Genomic DNA, 14,667 nt, shown 5'->3' on the forward strand with positions numbered 1-14,667 from the left:
TATTTTCTGGACATTTTCCTTTTCTCTATCCCTCTATATTTTCCTCATGCTTTTGTCTATGTTTTGAAACTGAAACGAGTTAACATATATCTTATTATTTGAAAAAAACAAAATGACATTAGAGCCGTATCACAGCGGCACAACATAATGATCATAGTTGAGTCTAGTCATGACCTAATTGAATGTGGTCATCATAATTCAGTCATACCTCCCGTCTTGGTAGTTTCTTTACCCTCCCTCATTTACTGTACAATCAAAGGCAAAAAGCTTAAAAAGTTATTGTATATATTATAATATACATTAAGGTCAAAAGTTTGGGGTCAGTAAGATGTTTTGTTTCATTTGTTATAAGTCTCTTATGCTCACTAAGGCAGCATTTATCGAATCAAAATACAGTAAAACCATTATGTGAAATATTATTACAATTTAAAATGACTGTTTTTACTATATTTTCAAATGTAATTTATTCCTGCGATGACAAAGCTGAATTTTCAGCATCATTACTCCAATCTTCTAAATCAAAATCATTTTAACATGCTGATTTGCTGTTCAAGAAACATTTATTATTTACACTGTTGAATTTGATGAATAGAAAGTAAAAAAAAACAGCCTTTATATAAAATGGAAATCTTTTATAAATGTATTTACTGTCACCTTTGATCATCTTCAGCAGTCCTTGCTGAAAAAAGTATAAAAAGATACCGGTAACACTGGCGCCCCTCAAGGGTGCGTTATCTCCCCACTGCTCTTCTCCCTGTACACTAATGACTGCACTTCTAAAGACCCCACTGTCAAGCTCCTGAAATTTGCCGACGACACCACTGTCATCGGTCTCATCCGGAACGGTGACGAGTCTGCTTACAGACTGGAGGTTGAACAGCTGGCTGTCTGGTGCAGTTACAACAACCTTGAGCTGAACACACTTAAAACAGTGGAGATGATCGTGGACTTCAGGAGGAACAGCTCAGCACTCCCCCACTCACCATCATGAACAGCACTGTGGAAGCAGTGGAGTCATTCAGGTTCCTGGGCACTATCATCTCTCAGGACCTGAAGTGGGACAATCACATTGACTCCATTGTAAAAAAAGGCCCAGCAGAGACTGTACTTCCTTCGCCAGCTGAGGAAGTTCAACTTGCCACAGGAGCTGCTGATTCAGTTCTACTCAGCCGTCATCGAGTCTGTCTTATGCACATCCATCACTGTCTGGTTTGGTTCAGCTACCAAATCAGACATCAAGAGACTACAACGGACAGTCCGGACTGCTGAGAGGATTATTGGTGCCCCCCTGCCATCCCTCCAGGACCTGTACTCTTCCAGAGTGAGGAAGAGAGCAGGTAAAATCATCACAGACTCCACTCACCCTGGTCACCACCTGTTTGAACGGTTACCGTCAAGACGGAGACTTAGATCACTGGCCACAAGAACATCTCGGCACAGGAACAGTTTCTTCCCACAGGCCATTTCCCTTCTGAACAGTTAACACACCTCCCAAGGCATATGCCTTTTAGTGCAATACTCCCACTGTTTAGTGTAATATCCTACAACTCAGGTGATACTTATACTCATATTTAGATTTATTTATTATAATATTCAAAACACTGTAAATATGTTCATAATCTGTAAATCTGGAAATGTCTATTCTGACTAAACCTAACTTTGATACTTTTTATTCTTTATTCTTATAATTTGTAGTATTATGTTTCATGTTTCTTGTTGTATTTGTATAGTCCACTGGAAGCCTCAGCACCAAAACAAATTTCTTGCGTGTGCAAGCACACTTGGCAATAAAGCTCTTTCTGATTCTGATTCTGATTCTGATTCTGAATTAGTTAACATTAGTTAACTACCTTAGTTAACAAACAAAGAATGAACAGCACTTCTACTGCATTAATTAATCTACTACTAGATACTATTAATTTGAACATTTACTAAAACATTATTAAAATCAAAGGTTGTCTTTGTTAACATTAGTTAATGCACCGTGAACTAACATGAACAAAACAAATTAACAGCTGAATTTTAATTAACTAACATTAACAAAGATTAATAAATACTGTAGCAAATGTATTGCTCATTGTTAGTTCATGTTAGTTGATACATTATCTAATGAACCTTATTGTAAAGTGTTACCAAAATAACTTTATGATCCTAAACAGTTTTAAGTTATAAATTGACTCTGACTGTCTTACTGTCTAATGAACTTCACTGAACACTGATCATACTCTGCCACCTAGTGGCTGAATACCGAACTCACAATTCGAATCATGTCTTTTGTCACAGAGCCCTGAAGTTCTGCGGCCCTGGTGGTCCTCTGCATGTGAAGCTTGTGATTGAATGGGAGAACAGAATCAAAGAATGGTGAGATACATGCTGCTGCATATTTATTCTTATTTAACACGTTCATGTCATTTAAAACCATTGTGTAATTTTCCCGGAATTAAGAGTCTTCTCAGTAATAGCCCTATCCTTTGAAAGTCAGAATTCTTGTGTGTTTCATATCTGTTTCAGTCTCTTTGGTAATATTCAAGAGGAAGTTATTGAGGATGCAGAGAGTGTGAGAATCCAGCAGCAGAATCATGTACAGCAGCACAGCTGCACGCTGGATGAGTGTTTTCAGCTTTACACCAAAGAGGAACAGGTACTCGTCCCTCCAATCACACTCTCAGTTTATTTATCTCTTTTCTACTCTTTTCTTACCTGTGTCATTTATGTGTAGATCAGGGAGATACAGTACAGATACAGTGTATGTATGCGTGTGTGTGTGTGTGTGTGTGTGTGTGTGTGTGTGTGTGTGTGTGTGTGTGTGTGTGTGTGTGTGTGTGTGTGTGTGTATATATGTATGTATATATATATATATATATATATATATATATATGTGTGTGTGTGTGTGTGTGTGTGTTTATTTAATATACTGTGTGTAATATATTTTACTGTACAAGTATATTTTAAAATGTAATTTAGTCTTTTGATGGCAAAGCTGAATGAATTTAAGCATCATTATTCCAGTCTTCAGTGTCACACGATCCTTCAGAAATCATTCTAATTTGATGATTTGATGCACAAGTAACAATTCTAACATTATTATTATTATTATTATTATTATTATCAATGTTGACAACAGTTGTGATCCTTCATGTATTTTGGAAACCGTGATCATTTTTGTTTTAGGATTCTTATTCTTTGATTAACCGAAAGTTCAAAAGAACAGAACTTATTTGAAATAGAAATTGTTTGTAACAATGCAAATACCTTTTTTATTCAATTCAATTTGTGTAACAATATTTCAAAAACAACTTTGGGTTCCACATAAATGACAGAATTTTAGGTTTGAATGACTTAATAATGACAGAATGACTTTTAAACTAGGGCTGAAAAATGGCAGAAAATGAGTTCCTCTCTTTTTATGGTGCAATTCTGTATTTCATTTTCTATTCTACGCCTGTCTAGTTATGAGTTTATTGCCTGTGCAGTCACTCTAGTGTGGCCTGTTTCACTCTTCTCTCTATGAAAAGTAAAAAATGAAACTGTGATTACATGCACAGAGAGCTCTACAATCTAACATAAGAGCAACCAAATAAATTAATATTCTAGTAGAGCATTATTGCTGTTAGGATCTTTAGGATCAATTATCTTACTAGTATGGTAGGAGCTTTTGATTTAATTTTATGTAACGGTCATAATTGTCCAGACTAAGAATTTATTTCCATTAATTGATTCAGTTGGATAACATGCAGGTTTTTTAAATGGTTAGCAGAAAGATATGCACTCATATGGTCAAAATATTAAATACAAAATGTTACTTTTTGATACTAGCGGAGATTAATGCAGTAGAAAATGTTCTCTGCAGAATTTATACTTGAAATTCAAGGCGTTAGACATTTTGATTAGCAGGACAGACTGCTATTCCAGGTTACAAGATTATTCAAGACAAAACTCACTTGGGGAGTAAATGGAGCTGGTTTCCCTCCTACGGTCTTTGTCTCTCACATCCCACATACATACTCTTTGGAAGGTCACTGAATTAATTCTTCTCTATATACGCCCTCTTCTGGGCAAGCAACACTTGATAAATCGTACCCAAGAACCCCTGAGAGTTGCCTCATCATGATTGGTTCCACAAATAATTATCGATCTGTCATGTCATTACTGAAGCAACACTTAGGACTTCAGTTATATGTTTTGCAATACCAGTGAGAAATGGTTGTCCAGCTGGAATTTTTTCTATTATTGTCATGAACGAATAAGGGAGAGAAGGCAAAATCAGGTTTTATCCACGTTTATTATATAAATAAACAGAGAGGGTCAGGTCCACACAAAATACAACACACAGGGGCGGACAAGTGACCTCGATGGAAACCAGGCTGAAGGTGGTTGATGGATGAAATGGTGAGTCCGGATCCAGAGAGTGAAGACGATAAACAAATACGAAGACATGATGAACAATCCAGAACGGGAACTGAGATCACGAGGGAAAGCGAGACAGGAACAGGTACAAACTCCGGGAACACCACAACGATCTGACAAAGACAAGACAAAACTGTGAGCATTTATAGGCACCGCTGATCAGATGCAGCTGGCCCAGTAGATGAGATGCAGCTGGCGCTGCTGATCAGCGGTAGTGATCAGTGACCACGCCCACACACACACGCACAATAACAATGACATGAGACAAGAAGGACACAGTGAATTCAAGAACCGTGACGTACCCTCCCTCCTAGGAACGCCTCCTGGCATTCCCAGACGCCCTTACCTGTAGATTGTAATCCTCGATAAGGGAGTGATCCAGGATGTCCCTAGCAGGTACCCAACTTCTCTCCTCCGGACCGTAACCCTCCCAGTCCACCAGATACTGGAATCCGTATCCCCTCCGCCCCGAGTCCAGAATGCGATTAACCGAATATGTGGGTTCACTATCTACGAGTCGCGGCAGGGGAGGAACCGGGGCAGGCGGATTAATGTGAAAATGAAACACAAGCTTTAATTTAGATGCATGAAAGGCAGGATGAATTCTCCTGTACGCAGGAGGAAGTTTGAGTCGGACTGTCACTGGGCTAATAATCTTGGTGACAGTGAACGGGCCGATAAATTTTGGAGCTAACTTATTAGAAATGGAGCGGAGTGGAATGTTCCTAGTAGAAAGCCACACTTTTTGACCAACGACGTATGCGGGAGGCTTCGACCGGTGGCGATTTGCCTTGGTGCGCGATCTCACCTTGAGCAAAGTCTCTCGGGCTCTGGTCCATGTGCGGTGGCACCTGGTCCATGTGCGGTGGTAAAATGCACTCGGGAGTAGACGGGCATTCGGAATGGTCAAAAATGCGTGATAAAGAGTCGAGTTTGAAGTTCTTGGAACCCGGGCGGTACGAGAGAGAAAAATCAAAACGACCGAAAAAAAGAGCCCACCGAGCCTGCCTGGAGTTGAGTCTTTTGGCAGTTCTGATATATTCTAAGTTCTTGTGATCAGTCCAAACGACAAAATTTACCCCCCGACCCTTCTAACCAATGATGCCATTCCTCTAACGCCAACTTGACCGCCAACAACTCTCTGTTACCAATGTCATAGTTACGTTCGGCAGGAGATAGACGATGGGAAAAGCTAGTTGGCTGAAATTGCGAATGAAACGCCTATAGAAATTGGCGAAACCAAGAAACCTCTGTAGGGCCTTACGGGAATCTGGACTTGGCCAATCTAATACAGCCTTAACCTTATCAGGATCCACACGTGCTCCCTCACCCGAGACAATTTAACCTTGAAAAGAAACAGACTGCATGTAAAATTGCATTTCTCCGCCTTGACAAAAAGACCATTCTCTAGCAACCTATGAAGTACTCGTCGGACGTGCTGCACGTGTTCCTGGAGAGAAGATGAAAAAATCAATATGTCGTCCAGGTAGACAAATATGAACGGATCTACCATATCTTGCAGCACGTCGTTGACGAGTGTCTGGAAGACCGTTGGGGAGTTTGACAGCCCAAACGGCATGACCAAATATTCAATGTGCCCCCTGGGGGTGTTAAAAGCGTTTTTCCATTGATCCCCCTCCCTAATGAGAACCAAATGATTGGCATTACGTAAATCCAGCTTTGTGAAGACTGATGCTCCCTGCAACCTCTCGAAAGCTGAAGACATCAATGGCAAAGGATAAGTATTCTTCACCGTGATGTTGTTCAACCCCCGGTAATCAATGCAAGGTCGCAGAGAACCATCCTTCTTACCCACAAAAAAGAACTCCGCCCCCGCAGGTGAAGAGGAAGGCCGGACGGACCTAGTTGCTAGATAATCAGAAATATATTTATCCATAGCCTCCCTTTCTGGAACAGAAAGCGAATATAACTTGCCTTTGGGCGGAGACTTACCTGGCAGTAAATCTATAGCACAGTCGTAGGGATGGTGCGGAGGAAGAGAAGCAGCACGGGACTCACTGAACACTTCCTTCAGGTCCAGGTGCTCAACGGGCACGTTAGATAAATCCACGGCCTCCTCCTGAAACACAGAAACAGGTACAGACGGACAAGCAGACGTAAGACAAGACTTATAACACTGAGTGCTACATTCGGAGATGGAGTGTTGGGGCCAGTCCACTCTGGGGTTATGTAAAGTGAGCCAGGGGTGACCAAGGACTAAGGGTGCCAGGGGTGAGTCCAAGAGAAGAAATGACAAAGTCTCTGTATGATTGCCTGATGTGGTGAGTGTTATGGTGAGTGTTAACCGTGACAGTTATAGGCTAAATAATAAAGTTATTAATAACTTGTTACTGGTGGTCTACAGAGCTTCTGTAAATATTCAGATGTTGTTGTATTTTCCTCTCTGCGTGTTCACTTCAATCCAGTCTGTCACAACAGTGTATTTTTGAGACATAAATGTTTCACTGCACCACACTCAGAGTCAAAATGATAATGTCATGGCATGGTTTAGTTGATCATGGAGAAGCGCTCCATTCTACATGAATTTTAACAAATCTCCATAAAGAAAATATCATTTATATACCTGTGATGAATATTAATGAGTATTAGACTGTGTATTGCAAACGTTTGTCTTTGTCTTGCAGCTGGCACCAGATGATGCATGGAAGTGCCCTCACTGCAAGCAGATGCAGCAGGGGATGGTGAAGATGAGCTTATGGACCCTGCCTGACATCCTCATTCTGCACCTGAAGCGTTTTCGGCAGGTGGGCAAACGGCGAAACAAGCTCTCCTCGCTCATCCACTTCCCTGTGAGTGCTCTGGATATGACTCCCCATGTGGTGAAACGCAGTCAGAGCATGAAGAATCTGGCCCCATGGCCTTCAACTTGGAAACATGGGGATGCTGAATTCCTTTACGACCTGTATGCAGTCTGCAACCACCATGGAGGCATGCATGGAGGCCATTATACAGGTGAGTGTGCTGGGGTCTCTGATAATATTGAAGCTGCTGGTTGTTTCTTTATATAAAAAAAAATTCTTTTTTAGAATTGTTACACAGGAGGTTTTTTTATGTTTCTTTAGCTCTATGTGATTTTGGCTTTGTGGATTTCATTCATTAATATGCAACTAAAAAGAGATACTCTTACTAGTTTGTTTGTTTTGTCAACTAACAATGTCTTATAATTCAAATATATATTGCATTTTAGGTGAATGTTGACTTTTTTTTGTTTGTCATTTCCACAACTCAAATCTCAAATTATGAATGAATTGTGTATAATATTAATTTTAAACATTTTGGGAATAAAAAGAAATTAGGCATAATTACATTACATTTTATGTTACCTAAATACAAATCATAATGAAAATGGCACAACTGAGGGACAGACATAATTTGTGTAATACTAGATATGTCATGTTCACAAAATAAATATTGATATGGTTTATGAAGGTAAATTTCAAACTGCTAACATGTTAACTTAAAATATTATTTAAATGTTTAATAAAATAATTTTTACACATTTACTGATTTATTGATAATACGGTCTCATTCTGCTTTATAAGGAATGGTCAGACATCATGAAATCAGATACTGTTTTATCTTATTTTTAGATTTATTATATTGACAGCCCCTTTATAATATGATTATATGGAAGCTTTTTTCTGCCAGGGAATAAAAATTGATATAAACTTGCAATTAAAACAATAGTCAGACAGACAGACAGACAGACAGATAGATGGATAGATGGATAGATGGATAGATAGATGGATGGATGGATGGATGGATGGATGGATGGATGGATGGATGGATAGACAGACAGACAGACAGACAGACAGACTTATAAGAGGATTTGGCCAGTTAGGAGGTCCTTTCACATTGTTTCGGAGGTCCTTGCCCGGGTTTATGATTTTTTCACCTACTTTATTAATTGTCTTTTTTACTTTACTTTCCCTCATTTATTCATTCAAATAAATTTAAACCTAAAAAATGATCTTAGGGGGGAAAGGTTAATGTCCATGTTTTTATGGACAACTCGGATATTAACCAGTTCAACAACAAAATACAAAATGCATTTACATCTGTTTTACACTTCTTGTTTTGTTAAATGTTCCCTAGAAACTCATTAATGCATGAGCCACTAATTAAATCGTCAACCCTACATAATTAAATAAACATGAACAGAAGTCTAAATCAATAGATGTTAACACACCACTCAGCATATGTCTGTGCAAAACAGCCTATTGTAGGAACTCAGTGGACGGCCATTGGTACAGTTATGACGACAGCAGCGTAGAGATTGTGCCGGAGGAGGAACTGTGCACACGAGGGGCATATATCCTGTTCTACCAGAGAAGAAATGTCATCCCTCCCTGGTCCGCCAACAGCTCAGTCAGAGGTCAGTAAATGAGCCTTTGTGGCCACGTTTCAGATGGAGGTTGACTGACATTTTGTTTGTTGCATTGGATCAATGCTAGGAAGGAAGCACATTTCTATTAATATTGCAATGTGAAGGTTCCACAGTCATGGTAAGAATACATTTGGTGTTGTGACACTGACAGAATTTTGAGGACATGTAGGACCAGTTTTTCTGACTGTTGTACAAGTCACTTTTTCTTAAAGTAGTACAGTGCAAGTCAAAAGTATTTTCAGTAGGGGGTGTGCAGCGGAGCCACTATTTGTATGTGTAACAATCTCAAAATTATTCGAATCTGTATTCAGATAAAACAAATCTGAACAAATAAAACTAAATACTTAAATGCTTGCAGTCTCCAAGAGAGAGTGAGACAAAGAAATATCATGTAGCCTATTATATCATACAAGGTTTAAAACATTTAAATATACATATACCTAGTAGAAAATGTGTATGATTCAGTATCTTAGTTGATTTGACAGATAACTGGCTTCTGAGATACGCAGATTTGGCAACACAGCTATTTGATTTGCGTTCGTGTTGCGCTAATTTCATTAATTTGTTAAATCATACAATAGTTTAAATCATTTAAATAGACATCGAATTGTAGAAAATGTGTATGATGTATTTTAGTGGATATTACTCTCTTGCTAAGCTCTGATTTCTGAAAGAGACTGAAGCATGGCTATTTGATTTGCACGCTTTTCATTCATAGAGTTTACACTCATTCACTTCACAAACTCATTACTGCGTAGTGATTTAAGAGGTTTGTGAACATTGTGCTATCCCTCATCTGTTATGCAGCAAACATTAGAAGTGACTTAGTCTGCCGATTATTTTTTCTGTTATTTGGTAGAATTTGTTATTTATTTTTGAAGCCATTATCCGTGCCTTAACGAATAAGGTATTAGGCTTCGGGCACATCCCTAATTTTCAGTATGTTGATTGCCACAATCATTGCTGACACTGTGTTGTTGCGGGTACCCTTTATACGTAGTTTCCATGGTACGCGGCCACATTTCTTGGGCTGATGTTGCGCCAATGATATTGGACTTAGTTGGACATGTGATTCAGACATAATCGCACAGGAGAGTTCCCACTGCATCTTTAAAACAGACGCAGTGTCTCATTCCCTTTTCAGGGAATTCTCATAACTTGAGAATTTATTTTAGTTGGTTTCAGTTTATTTGACTGGCGGCAAAGTTGCCACCACTGGGCATGTGCTACTTGGTCATCATGGAAATAATTATACAGGACATTATTTTAGTTATTAAAAATGAAGGGGCAGCATATTTAATGTCTTGTTCTAGGTGAAACATGGACTAGCAGCCACTAAACAGTCTTAATTGTTTCCTTGTGCAGGTTCCACCAGCTCCTCCATGTCAGACCACTGGCTCATCCGTTTAAATGGTGACAGTAAAAGAGGAAGTATGGTTTCACGGTCTTCCACAACCATCCCTTCTACCATCCCAGACTCCCCAGAGTCTCCCATCTTTCAAAATGAGCCCTCAATCGAGAAGGGAGGTGAGTGTACCCTGCAAGTTTGTTCTTATCATTGTAAATAAGATCATCATTGTAAATAATAAAAGGATGTTGCTTGACAGAGATTTCATCATAGTTCTTCAATTGTTTTGTTGTGGGCAAGTGTTTTCCACCATGTACTGAGTATTGTGTAAATGTCAGTGTCTTTAGGTGGGTTCGAAACCAGACCATTTGTGCGAGGAATCCAAGGGCGTAGCGTAAGCATGAAAAGTCCCACCAAGACCAGAGTGCTCCCACTGCGATGGTCCTTTGGAAACAAAGACCGCCACAAACCTGCCTCAGCTCCTGGCCCAGCTCCTGCAGAGCTAGTGGAGTATTTAGAGTCTGGGAGGAGGCCAAGATGCACCAAAGACCCTATTGTTGCCCTAATGACTCGACCTTCAGATAAAGAAGTCAGTAAAGAAAACGATACGAAAAAACCTGCAGCCAAATCTTCAAGCCACAGCAGCCTCGGACCTCTTAAAATACCGCAGGGTCAAGCAAGAAGTAGCTCAGAGAAAGACACAGGCCAACAATCCAGTAGCAGCAGTATACCAAGAGAAGATGGGACTTTGACTTTGACTAGACGGAGCAGCAGAACATCAAAACAGGAACAATCGCAGTCCAGAAAGAACTCTTGTGCAGGGCTCCAATCAAGTTCCCACGGTCCAGGCGGCTGTGAAACCATGCAGAGGAATAACCCAGGCGAGGAGCGAGACCAACCAGAGGGAAAACAGAGAAAGGGACTGGAGACAAAAAGTCACGATAGTGTCTTCGCATTTCTCAAAGGTGGTTTCATGAAGAAGGACTCACTTCGGAGATCTCGATACAGTGAATCTATGAAAATGGGTGATGTGGGGGTGAAGAGCCCATCTGGAGTTTCGATCTCCAACGGGACACATATTAGAACTTCAGAAGTTAAAGCCGATAGCAATAACCAAGGTCGTAGCAGACTCGGTGGTGAACTTGCGAACGGCAAGGTAAGTCGCGGGTTGTCAGACATCAAATGGTCACAAAGTTCTTCCAATATTCAAAGCAAGGCGGATCTAGGCTTAAGAAGAACAGCATCTCTACACAGAAACGGCACAACGGTGGCCCAGCCGAAGAGCGCGCCCGGGGACAGGGGCTCTCAGAATACTCTGCAACGCATACGGTACAGCACAAATTCGCTAGGCAGAAAGAAGGCAGTGCCTGAATCAAGCTTCTAAGACTTTCTTCACTACACTCAAATATAACAACAGGGTAGCAAATATCTAAAAGCCCAAGTAAGAATTGTGGTATGAAAGGTAGGTTTGAAATGATCCATAAAACCTGGCAGCACACAAACTATGAAGTTGCACATACATTTGGAACTAGTGGATATTTTTGTTCTCTTGTTTCTGCTTATATGAAGTGCCTCTGAGCCAGAGCTATTTTTCAGATTGTGTTTTGCCACTTGAAGTACATTACACACTGGCCTCTACACCGTGCTTTTGAATTGAAAAATAATTTGCAGCGGATTAGATTTTCTTGCGCCACTAAATAGATTTATCAGCTGTAATATATGAAGGGAATTGCTATATATAACTTTTCAGTTTCATCTCTTATGATTCTGCAGATTTTACTGACTTGCTGCTAACCTCTCATGGGTTTTCATGACATTAAACAAAGATGTCAGTTCTTGCACTTTCAGTGAATTTATTGCACCATTTGATTTAGTCGTGCTTTCAGACCAAAATATAAAATGTATTAATTTGTATTACTTTTTTTTTTTTTTTACACTGCAAAAAAAATATTTTCTTAATGAGTGTGGTTGTCTTGTTTTTCAATAAACGGTCATATGACTTCAGAACACAGTAACCATCACTAAAAGTAAACAACATTTGCTGAAATAAGTTTACATTTCTTACCACCTTTTTGTGTGGGCAAATTGTGTTGTTTCAAAGAATTAGATATTTTAACTCTAAAACAAGACCAACATACTGATTAAGAAAGTTATTTTCCAGTGCAGTGTTTAAAGTGTTTTTTTTTTTTTTTGTTTTTTTGTTTTTTGTCAATGCAGCATTAAAACATTTGCAAATTCATATTATACAATTTTAAGTATAAAATCACACTGAAACCTAAAATATGTGCTTTAGATGATGCTCGGTCACATATGTATAAAGATGGCATGTTGACGACACGTTGTATTAGACAGAAAACCTTAGTAATACAGTGTCACTTCTGAAAAGCACACTACCAATAAACACATTACCAGTGGATTAATACATATACTGTCCACCTGGACTTAGTTTGAAGGCAGTAACAATAACCTATGTAACTTAAAGGATAGTACACCCAGAAATGAACCCCAATATTGTTCCAAACTCATTTTACTTTTTCACCCATCAATAGACCACAAAAGGAGGTGTTAGGCAGGATGTTCATGGTGCTATTTTTCATTCATAAAAGGTGAATGGTGACCAGCAACTGTCAAGCTCCAAAATGACCACACACAAAAAAACACTAACCCTATAAATCTTACTGCATTATATTTGCTAAATGGATTTCTAAGGCAACTTCATCAACTAAATCAAAACTGAAAAACCTTCTACAGTACATGCCTTATGCCCTCTGATTGATAGTTCATACTTTATTTTAGCAAGTTTTAGTACCTATAGTTGTAAAAATGCCCACCAGTTTGTGTACATGTCTTTTTACGGTGTAATCTTTAATTAATTTTATGAGGTAAATGTAAGATTTACTGGACTGGAGCAACTTAAATTCACTTGATTATCCATATGATATTATCCAAAATTATAAAAAAAAGTTTTAATTATTAATATTCAAATAAATTGAATGTATGTCAAAAATGATACAACAGGCCTTTGAGGAATGTTTATTAGTACATCTCTCAATCATCATTGTATTGCATTCATTTATATTTTTGACCCTCAACAACAGAACTCTGATCACAAGACTAAGCATTAAATATCATCTTACTAAGACGTATTATTAGAAATACAGTGACAACTGATATTTATATGTAGTCTGTTATACTTCTATAAAGAAAAATCTAATTGATTTACATAACAAGAATTTCTTACTTTTTGGCCATATGAATAACTATCTGCACTAAATTGCATACTTTTGCTCAGTTTTTTTCTCTTCAAGAGTGAGTTCTATAGTCTCACTATATCATACTATATGGACCATAAAAGCCTGCTGTATCAATATGATACAAAACATAAAACACATATTCAAACCTTATACATATATGAATATGCACAGATCTGAATGAGATTTGACATTTTCTGTGGAGAAGATTATTAGTGAGTAATGGTTGTCTCTTGGAATTTTAAATTTATTCAACATGTAATATACTTTTAGTGTGCTCTTAGAATTTTTGTTTTATTTTATTGACTTTCATTGTATGGAAATGAGCAGTGTGAACATTCTGCTGAACATCTCTTTCAGTGAAGCAAACTTGTTTTTAAAATAAAAATGTTTGATTTATTAATTTTGGGAGGAAATATTCCTTTATCATTAATGTGTTCAAATAATTTGGAGCTCTAGCAATAGCAATGACTGTGGAATAAAGAAAAGCCTCAGTTTAAACAGTAAAGTGACCTTAGAGAATAGACATCCTTGACACAGATTGTGTTTGGCTCTAATTGCTAAAGCAACAGTCAGAATATGTCATATTTTCTCCTTCCTATTTGGACTAATTGGGTTTGTATCTCCATAAACCTGGTGAATAAGGCAGAACTAACAATCATACTTGTGTATCGCTATCTAGCACAATTTAAATCGTCTGAATGCAGCTCATTAAACACCATATACACAGTATATATACACAGCAAAGTTCATCCTCTTGCCAAATATAATATTTTAGAATACATTACTCATTATCAAAGAGATTTAAATTGATTATTTTCTCTTTGTGTAATTGTGAGTGAATTAAAACTCAATCATTCATCTGAATCAAATTCACACATTTGTGTTTTTAACAAGACATGAAACAAACTGTAAGTGTCCTTCTGAATATTGCATGTGATATGGTATACCCTAGCTCCTCAAATGTAAAATACTGTTTGTTTATCTCTTTGCAATCTATCTAAATTCCTTCCAACATAGGCTTGTTGGAAAAATGTGCCTCTACCACCATTTTGTGCAAAACTCCAAAAACCTGCCAATAATTAAATTCACTGTATTTTCTAGTGGCCATAAAACACCAACCTTTATTCCTTTTCACACAAATTATGATTAAAGGGGCAGATTATCAATTAATAAAGACTTATTTTGAATAGTTACTTGCACAATACTTTGTTACGACCCCAAAATCCTTTTACCATAGTGCGTGATTTGTA

General features: G+C 38.2%; 1 protein-coding gene across 2 annotated transcripts in view; it reads left to right on the forward strand.

Annotated features, from left to right (window-relative positions):
* Window positions 1–13,817, forward strand: part of usp43a (ubiquitin specific peptidase 43a) — a 117,091-nt gene extending 103,274 nt beyond the window's left edge. The window contains exons 10-15 of one of the 2 annotated variants that reach the window (XM_077198994.1): window positions 2,284–2,361; window positions 2,512–2,641; window positions 7,053–7,380; window positions 8,645–8,803; window positions 10,181–10,342; window positions 10,502–13,817. In XM_077198994.1, the coding sequence (XP_077055109.1) occupies window positions 2,284–2,361; window positions 2,512–2,641; window positions 7,053–7,380; window positions 8,645–8,803; window positions 10,181–10,342; window positions 10,502–11,547 (1,903 nt within the window). In that variant the 3' untranslated portion in view covers window positions 11,548–13,817. The remainder of the gene's footprint in view (window positions 1–2,283; window positions 2,362–2,511; window positions 2,642–7,052; window positions 7,381–8,644; window positions 8,804–10,180; window positions 10,343–10,501) is intronic. The other variant, XM_077198995.1, reaches the window with a different exon arrangement.
* The last annotated feature ends 850 nt before the right edge of the window (window positions 13,818–14,667 follow it).

Source organism: Siphateles boraxobius, unplaced genomic scaffold, assembly GCF_051911475.1.
Source record: "Siphateles boraxobius isolate OS27281-9 unplaced genomic scaffold, OSU_SipBor_1 41, whole genome shotgun sequence".
In the NCBI taxonomy this organism is placed as follows: domain Eukaryota; kingdom Metazoa; phylum Chordata; class Actinopteri; order Cypriniformes; family Leuciscidae; genus Siphateles; species Siphateles boraxobius.